Source organism: Calidris pugnax, unplaced genomic scaffold, assembly GCF_001431845.1.
Source record: "Calidris pugnax isolate Ruff unplaced genomic scaffold, ASM143184v1 scaffold53, whole genome shotgun sequence".
In the NCBI taxonomy this organism is placed as follows: domain Eukaryota; kingdom Metazoa; phylum Chordata; class Aves; order Charadriiformes; family Scolopacidae; genus Calidris; species Calidris pugnax.
This window is the reverse complement of record NW_015090792.1, coordinates 1,367,306-1,377,169: the sequence shown is the minus strand read 5'-3', so window position 1 is coordinate 1,377,169 and position 9,864 is coordinate 1,367,306. Positions and strand designations below refer to the sequence as shown.

General features: G+C 41.7%; 1 protein-coding gene across 1 annotated transcript in view; it reads right to left on the bottom strand.

Moving 5' to 3' along the window:
- Positions 1-3,953: 3,953 nt before the first annotated feature.
- Positions 3,954-9,864, bottom strand: part of MINPP1 (multiple inositol-polyphosphate phosphatase 1) — a 20,203-nt gene continuing 14,292 nt past the window's right edge. Inside the window, exon 5 of the mRNA XM_014966657.1 lies at positions 3,954-5,892. Within this exon, the coding sequence (XP_014822143.1) occupies positions 5,493-5,892 (400 nt within the window). The 3' untranslated portion in view covers positions 3,954-5,492. The remainder of the gene's footprint in view (positions 5,893-9,864) is intronic.

Below are 9,864 nucleotides of genomic sequence, written 5' to 3'. Positions count from 1 at the left end.
GAAAAAAAGCTGTAAGGCCTCTCCAACATCTGCTCTTCCAGATCTGATACAGATCTGGAAGCAGAACGTAGCTCTGGCCTGGCACGTATTTCACAGTCAAGGAAAACCCTCTTCCAAAACTTTGTCAGTGTCAGAAACAAAGTAATTTCGAAATAGTTTTCTACTTACTGGATCAGGAATCCTGAGAAATCAGGTAGAAAAACAGCCCTCAAAAGCTGAACTGGATACACAGGAGTTGCTGAGTCTTCATGATGAAGATGAATTTGAAGGTGGCAGCGTAGCAAAACCAAAATGAACCCACATCCCCATCGGTCAAACCAACATGAAAAACAGACAGGATGTTTAGAACAAAGAAACCCACTCACCATCACATGACAACATAGGTGACGGAAGTGCAGCTGGCCTCAAGACAACAAATTCATCCTAAAACAAAGTTATGAGCTCTCCCTGGCTCACCCGCTCCTGAGGTCACGCTCTGGTGGACTTACCAATGGATACTGTTTGCAATTGTATATAATTCTTCTTCTGATGGTCCACAGCTGACTACTCTTTGAAGACTGTGGAAGACAGGAGAGACCTTCACTCCAATCCAGTAAGGTCTGTCCTTTGGATTGCCAGGTTTGATAAGACTCTGAGAAATAGTCTATAACTTTAAAAGCCTAAGAAAGTAAGAATTTAATAATTCAAAAGACAAACCATTATACCGGGAACTGCAAACTAACATCTGATAATAGGAACTTCCTTTTGAAAAGTTAAATAACGAACAAAATGACCATTTAATACATTATACATCTAAGCAAAAAGGGAAGGGGGCGATGGTACGGTGGTGATTGTTTTCTTCCCTTCCCCATGAGGTTATATGTGGATTTTGTATTTTAGAGATAATTTTATTTTAGAGATATTTCACTCCTTTTCACAGGACTACAGAGCTTGGTGGGGTTTTGTTTTAAACAGAACAGCATTAATTGTTTGCTATTTCAAACTGTTTTACAGACTAATACTTGTGAAAATGAAGAAACAGCCTTTAGTCAAAGATGCTGCTGTTCCAGTCACAGCACTCTTAACAAAAGCACTGCACACTCAGCACATGAGCATGCTGCAGGCAAAGCTTAATTTATACATATAGGTAATCAGAGAATTAAGAATTTAAGTAGCCAATGGATGCTCAATAACAAGGATCTATTGCTAAATGCCTACAAGAAACGACAGGTTAGAAAGTATTGCATGAGGTATGTTTCTAATTCTTTATCAAATCAACAATGTCAATCTCTTACTGAGAGCGTGACAATGTTTAGAAAAATAATATTGCAGCAGATTCTGAACTGTACCAAACACATGCGTAACCCACACCCCCTTCCAAATGCTGTACATTTCCAGACATTTTGCATACCATAGGAATATCTGCAAAAGCCTCGTCAGGAAACTATTGCTGATTTTAAAACCAGCACTCCTGGAAACAAGAGGAAATCTTCACTCACCTCAAAATGCGAGAGTAAAAAAACCTAATTAAGGCATTTTATATTAATCACCAAGCAATTTGACAACTAAAATAATCAGAAACACTAATGCAAGTAATAGCAACCTACCAAATGTATTTTGAAGCAGAACATTGCCATGATAGTAAAGATCATGTCATTACTGTTCACACAAGAGCGATGAAGAAATTGTGCAGTTTTATTTCACAGCACTAAAAATCCAAGACAAGTTCTCAGAATTCATCCAGTTAGTACCATGTAACTACAAATTCGCATTGCATCCAGCGATTTGACAACACGATGCTAACCAGAGGTACAGCAGCAGTAATTACTAGGAAGAAAAAAATAATTTGCCAGAAAGATTAGTTAAGCTTTAGACATTTAACAAAATACAATACATTTCAAAGGTATTTAAGGGCAGCATTCAAGAACACTGTCAGTATCTTTCATCAATGAAAGCTTCCAGTTTAAGCAAGGTTGCAAACTAAGTCCTCAATGGATGACTGAGATGAGGTATTTTGTCCAGAACCACACAAAGGAAGAGAAAGCATTATTTTTCTTGCAGGACTTTTTCAGGATGTGGAAATCTGTAAGGCCATGAGATACGGCAGCCTGTTCACACACTGCTCACTGAGCTAGTGCCCAAATTTAGGGAAATATTTGGATCCATTCTACTTTCCCTTTTTAGTATATAAACAAATGTATATATTTGCTGAATAAAAGGATCATCCTGAAGTCACCTCCGTAATGGTAAGAAAAAGTCACTTGAACAAGTGCCCAGGACATTTACATGTCCAGACACTTCTATTGCTACAATTGTGCAAAGTTTCCACCTTCAGCCTCTAATTCTGCCAAGGAGTGATTCAGCACATCCTTTAAACACAAATCAGGAACCAAATAGCACAATTTTCCTTTACAGTTGCTGACAGCCTTTTTAAATGCTGATTTAACTGTGGATTTAATTTTCCTTTTTAATCGCTGACAGCAATTAAAGGCCACCAGCATCCTGGCCTGTGTCAGGAACAGTGTGGTGAGTGGGACTTGGGAGGTGATGGTCCCCCTGTCCTGGGCACTGGTGAGGCCCCACCTCGAGAGCTGGGTCCAGTTTTGGGCCTCTCACCACAAAAAAGACATTGAGGGGCTGGAGCGGGTCCAGAGAAGGGCAACGGAGCTGGTGAGGGGTCTGGAGAACAAGTCTCCTGAGGAGAGGCTGAGGGAGCTGGGGGTGTTCAGCCTGGAGAAAAGGAGGCTGAGGGGAGACCTTCTCGCTCTCTCCAACTCCCTGAAAGGAGGGTGTAGCCAGGGGGGGTTGGTCTCTTCTCCCAAGTCCCAGGCCACGGGACAAGAGGAAATGGCCTCAAGTTGCACCAGGGGAGGTTCAGATTGGAGAGTAGGAAAAATTTTGACACAGAAAAGGTTCTGAAGCCTTAGAATGGGCTGCCCAGGGAAGGGGTTGAGGCCCCATCCCTAGAGATATTTAAAAGACAGGTGGACATAGTGCTTAGTGACATGGTTTAGTGATGGTTTTTATCAGAGTTAGGTTGATGGTTGGACTAGATGATCTTAAAGGTCCCTTCCAACCTGGACAGTTCTAGGATTCTATGGTGCTTCACTGTAGAAGGATCTTTTTTGTTCCTCCACCTCATCTGGCACGTGGTCAAAAAAAGCAGTCAAGTGCAACATATTCCTCCTCCATAAGGAACAAGGATGTGTCTTTTAACAAACATAATGTCTTCAAGTGTCTCACTGAACTGACAAACAGAAATCCTCCATTCATCTCCAACAGTCAGGCTTTCATCCCTTCTGTTCAAATCATGAATCATCACAGGATGACTGACTCACAGAAAAACATATTTGTTCAAAGATGAATTTTCTCACCCTTGCATCTGCTATTTACCAAACTTAACTGCCCTTAAACAAAGGTTCATTTCTTTGGAGTTTGCCTCAAACGTTGCAATAAAGGCTGTAACAGGCTTCTGTCACAGTAATTATGATCAGTTGACAGAGTCTCAAGTCTCATGTGAAAAAGGAGACAAGCAAAGCTGATAGAGCAGTAAAAGTCATATGCTGGGGCTGACAACTGTTCCGACTGACATACCTGCATTTGTCTCAGCATTGATATTCCTCTCTATTTCACTGGTTTCACAAGAGCAGCTGCAGAGCTAACACAGGCAGGTATTTCACTGGTACGTTAATGCTGAAATATCCGCCAGCTTTAATTGGTATCTTCAGTGATCAGAACCTTGGACTCCACAGGAATTGGTGCACTAATGAAACAAAGCCCTACGTCCCATTCCTTAATCCAGAGTAGAACAGTAAAAAACATGTTTTTGATTGCTCCTCAACTTACATATATGTAATCCTTAAATGCTTTTATACAAGCCCTATTTAAAAAAAAGAATAGTGACAAGTCTAAGTCCTCCAGAAAATATTTAAAAATATACACTGGTAAACTCCTCAACTTTGAGCCAGTTTGACTTTCTCATTTCCATTTTTGCAGCAGCTAAACTCCCAGTTCTGAAGGTGAGCCTAGAAAAAAAAAGTTACCCTGCAGCAAATGCTAGTGTGTTATAGTGCACCTGATAGATACCCTGTGGTAATCACTTACATCGACCTTTCACCCCCTCCCCCAGTAACACATTTATAGGGCATGAGTATGCACTTCAGGAGCTACCAGCACCATAAATCCACACCCTCATCTGCTTCAGGACAACTTGTTCACACAGCCATTCCCTTCAGGGAGATGTAGGAATTTTTATCCAACATACTGCACTTGAGACATTTCTAGCCAATTATCTTCATTTTTCCTTTTTCTGCCACACTGCAGAGCTCTAAAATACTTTCCAACTTTCACTAGCAACTAAACCTACTGTAAATGCAGTTTCTTTGAAAGATCACCAGTACTTGTACGCAATTAATTTCTTTTAAAACAGCTTCATTTCAAGAACAAAGTGGCACATAAAATGTATAAGGCCTATGAAGTGATACTACGTTCAGTGCCTTAAAGCTAGCAGAAGTCAAGTCTCAGACAGATACTTTTTACAGTTCAAAACCTGCCTGGATTTAGCGTTAAGAACAACCCTGTTTCAAGCAGGAGGCTGGACTGCAGACCTCCAAAGGTCCCTTCCAGCCAGAGCTGCCAGGAAAACTGTCAGACGTTCATAGCCGTGCAGAGCCTGACCTGAATACCCTACCCCAAACCTTTAACACAAGAAACTGATGGTAGCAAGTGAAAGAATGCACCAGATTACTTAGGGAACAACTGCTGCATGTCCCAGAGCACCTTAAAGGAAGAGTGACTACTTCCCACTCTCTCTTATTTTTTTTTTAACACTTCTTTTTTAAAGATAATTTACTTACCCTAGAGGCTAATGTGCTATGCAGGATGGGTTGATGATGACTTAAAGAATTTTAACTCCTGGACCCTTTCCAGGCAGATAATGCATGCAGGAACACTGCAACTCCTCCTGCTTTAAACGCCGGAGAGAGATGTTTGTGTGGTGCTGTCCAGGCAGAAGTTGGACATCTGTGGAGAAGGGCTATGTACCCTCTCCACCCTAGAGGCTCAGAAAAAGGAGAAAAAAGCTCACAGGTTTGAATTCATGCCTGCTACAGGAAAACAGCAGCTAGCAAAACAGGCAGCACAAAGCAATACTTAAGTGGTCCAATCACCTTCAATTTCATAAAACAGAATTTGCTGCAGCTCTTAAATCCGTCTACGGCACATTACTAAAATGAATGACCAATGAAATTACTTATTCAGACATTAACATGCAGGTACCCTTCATCTGACACCACTTATCTGTTACAAAAATGCTCATCAACATCCCTCTTACAGCATTTGGTTTTGTAATTCTGCTTATGTAATAAACAGTGCACTGAGCTGAGACAACCCATCAAATCTGCAAGTTTAGAAAGCCAACACAGCAGCAGCAAATCATCAAAAGTGCTTATTCACCAATGTTGGTTGAACAGAACTGAGATCAATTTGCACAACAGCCACTCCGTTTCATTCCCTCAAAGTTCATCAATAGTGGTAATATTAACTTTTGGCAATTCACACTCCTCTTTGAAGTGGCAGTTTTCCAGGATGTCCTTGTAATAGTCCTTGAGGTCCGCATAAGTGGAGATGGTTTCATTTGAGTGATGAAATGACAAGAGTTTTTCATTCAACAGTATCTGCACTTGATACTCTTCTTTAGAGGTGTTCACTTGATCACAGTGGTAAAGCACAAATACCAGGTTGGCAGCATAAGGCACGATCCGGCCACTGCGAAATTTCCGATGCTCTTGTCTGATGTAGTTGTTTGCCTTGAGAGGCTCATCATCTTTGAAGAAACCCATAAGGGCAAGCAGTGGCTGAAGCGTCTCTGCATGTCCAACTTGTACAATCAAAGGTGAAGAAATGGGTTTTGAACTAAAAAAAGAAAAAAAGCGCAAAGGATGAGCAAGAGCCTGTGCTTTAAAACCAACATACCAACATATTGCACAGCTGTAGCAACGGAGACTTAAAGAAGTAAACTTAGAGCCTGTTTTACTCCCGATAAAAACCCTTTGGGAATTTCAGTATATTACAGATTATTTTTTTTAAAACATCCGAGCTTCCTACATTTTGTCCCAGTTAAAAGGTATTGGCTCTTACATAAAATGTAAGAAGTTGCAACAGCTGTAGTTAGGCTACAGCTAAAGCCTAATATAAATATGGTAAACAAAAGCAAGACGGTGTGCACCCATATACTCAGGACATCTGACTCCCTCCATGAACCTACTCACTCCTGCTCTTCCCAGATATGGAAAGATCCAGTGACCATGCTACAGTTAACATACCAGTTTCGCATTAAATATAAAGTTTTTAAACAGCATTGCCTCCTCCTACCAGGAATTTGAGAGAAGGGCAGCAAATCACCAACCCAGCTGCAAGGCTTTGTTAACACTCAAACCAAGTCAAGCCCCTCACCAGATGTGCCAGAGTCCCCTTCCACTGTCCCCACGTGGGAAGGATGCAGGACACTGCAGTACCTCACTAGTGCTGTTCATACAGATCTATTGCAAATACATACAGCCCCATCACAGGCTGTGCAGAAGAACTCCCTGAGACTTTTTTTTTTTTTAAATCAAATAAAATTTTTACTACAGGTTTCACAGATTTGCTTTAGTACAAACTTATGGCTAAAATATAACAGCTTTTCCCAGCATGCTGAGCTGTGTTTAATAGAACTGATTAGAGTTAGTAATTTTTTTGTTTCTTTTTCACTGGCAGACGCAAAAACAACCTGAATGACGAAGCATAATGAACTACTGAGATCATCCAGAATGCAATCGATTCACAAAGACCGATAATTTATTACAAAAATATACACTTTTTCTTTAGCTATTCTAAAAACTTCAAATTACCCAGAATTTTTAAAAGGCTTTTTAATAAGCTTCTGCCTAGAGTAATTTAAGGTGCAGCAAATCCCCACATTATCATCATTTTAGACTTGGATTATAAACTTTTCAGCATTAATTTTACTAGATTTGAGAATCAAACCCCTTTCCCAACTGCTGTAATAAAGGGTAAGTGACAATTCAATTTCAAGATGAAAACTGAGTCTAAGTACAAACTTATTGGCACATTAAGAAATCCCTACTACCCTCTGACCTAACTACAACCACATGATTGCCTGCACAAGCATACAAATTACTGAATTAACACACAAACTGCTTCCCCTCTCTGGCACACCACCACAGGATTTTAAGGAGCATTTCTTGCCTACGTGACCACCATGCTTTCAACTGCATATCGCAAACAAGAGTCGTAACTGGATAGCAAAATACTACCCATTTTTTTTTGTCCTGTAATACAGTTCAGATGTTTGGAAGGTACATCAGCCTTTACCAAAGTTCAGTCTGAAGACAGTGATACAGTTGCCAGAGGAAAACAGCTGTCCCTCTGCAATTTATTAGTCCAAATTATAAACAGGACTACTGCTATTCCCGACTTTTGAGAATGCCAACTAGTCAAAAAGATTATACTCCCTCAGCACACAGGCCAGCAAATGAAGTCACTGATACTTACCACAAACATAGCCTAAAACAAAGGCAGTTTGTGCAACAAGAGGCTACACATCGTTCAGCCAAAGGAAAGATTAGAGCTTTCTGCATGAGGAAGCAGCAAAGGTGAACATCTGCCCTTTGCTCCAGAGAGATGATGGCTTTTTGGGACCATGTCCAAGTGGTACTCAGAAGCCCAGGTCACTTGTTCTAGTGCATGTAAATACACATTTAGCTCTCACGAGACAAGAGGTGATGTTTGGCCTACTCCAGCTGCCAGCAAAGTCCACCCACAAATAAGACACATCTTGATTGGCCTGAAAAGGAGGCGTTTCCTCTGCTCCAACCTAAAGTCTGAAGCGACTGAAGAATGGTTAACTGGGAAACTTGCCTGTAAATTCAAACTTTGATCAGGTATTCAGCACTGGCACAGGATGAGCTCTGGACTACCAGCTTGATGTAGCCATGGTGTTTGTGCAGTCTGAAATGCACCCTGCACTGTTATGCTCCCACAGCTCCTCTAGACTCCTTATACATGTATGCACATACATGTACGTACTCTCCCCTTTGGCAAAGCATCACTTAAACATAACAGGAAAACAGAGAGAGGACTGATTCTGGTCAAACAAAGCATTAAAACCACAGAGAGGTTCTGTATGGAGGATGTTACTTTTTTTTTCCACCCATACCTTTGCTCCACCAAGAAGTGTACATTTGCTATAGCCCCTCTTCCAGCTACTCAAAAATAAGTGGTTCTGCTGACAGATGGGGCTTCTATGTAATGTAGGACCTCTCAATGAATCTTTCCTTTGTCAAATCTCTCCTTAAATACACGTAACATTTCTAGCATGCACAACGTCCTGTGGCAAGGAGTTGCACAGCTTCACACACTGCTCTTAATTGTTTCTATTTGTAGATGCTATGTAGCATTTATTCTTTCTGCATTCAACTTGGCAATAACATTCATTCCAAGCTAAGAAATCCTACCTTAGTCATTCCAAATTTTTTCCACGTAAGCTATATCCTTTTAGATCAGAGTATTAGAAATGGACAAAACTCACAACAGTAAGCTATATTGTAAATCCATGCTGCAGCCATAATGCTGTTTTCTTATTTCACGATATCCAGTGCTTTTCTACTTCGCTTGCAGAAGTTCAAGATGCTTCCAGACAACTATAACAAACTCAAAACTCAACCTATAAGCAGTAAGTTCTACCTGACAATAAAGCCACTTTTACCATGCGGATTACTCCACAGATCCGCAATTTTCAAGCCCAGTTGGTCTTACAAGGTCCTTTTACAATCCTCCTAGTAGAAAAATTTATCTTGAATAGAAGTGCTGCATTTGCAATGCCACTTCTCACCTCTTCTTCCCGGTCATTTACAACGTGCTGGGCAGCCAAGATCCTTGCAGATTTATCTCCAAAAGCAACCTGCCTCTGCTAGGAAAATCAATCAGCTATTCCTACCCTCCACTTCTTGTATTTTTATTAATTTTTTAGCCATGTAAGGACGTTCCCACTTAACCCTGGCTGCTTGATTTCTTTTGATAAGGAAACCTGTTGAAAGATGTCCGGAAATCACAACCGTGTCTTTGAGATCACCCTATTTGTATACTTGCTGATCCTTCCCAAGAGCTCCAAGAGGTATGTTTTCCTTTCAAAGAGCTGTACTGACACTACTCTGGGATATCATATTCATCATAGCGTCATAGAATGGTTCAGGTTGGAAGGGACCTTCAAGATCATTGAGCTCCAACCCCCTGGGCAGGGACACCTCCCACCAGACCAGGTTGCTCAAAGCCCCATCCAGCCCAGCCCTGAACACGTCCAAGGAAGGGGCATCCACAACTTCCCTGGGCAACCTGTTCCAGTGTCTCTCCACCCTCACAGAAATAATTTCTTCCCAATATCTAGTCTAAATCTCCCCTCTTTCAATTTAAAACCATTACCACTTGACCTATCACTCCACTCCCTGATAAAGTCCCTCCCCATCTTTCCTGTAGCCCCCTTCAGGTACTGGAAGGGGCTCTAAGGTCTCCCCAGAGCCTTCTCTTCTCCAGGCTGAAAAAACCCCAGCTCTCTCAGCCTGTCCTCATCAGAGAGGTGCTCCATCCCTCTGATCATCTTCATGGCCCTCCATGGGACCTGCTCCAACAGGTCCGCGTCCTTCTTGTGCTGAGGACTCCAGAGCTGGACACAGTGCTCCAGGTGGGGTCTCACCAGAGCACAGCAGAGGGGTAGAGACTTCACACACTCACCCCTGGACTCCAGAGCTGGACATAGTGCTCCAGGTAGGATCTCACCAGAGCAGAGGGGTAGAGATTTCACACACTCACCCCTCCCCCCCCGAAAAG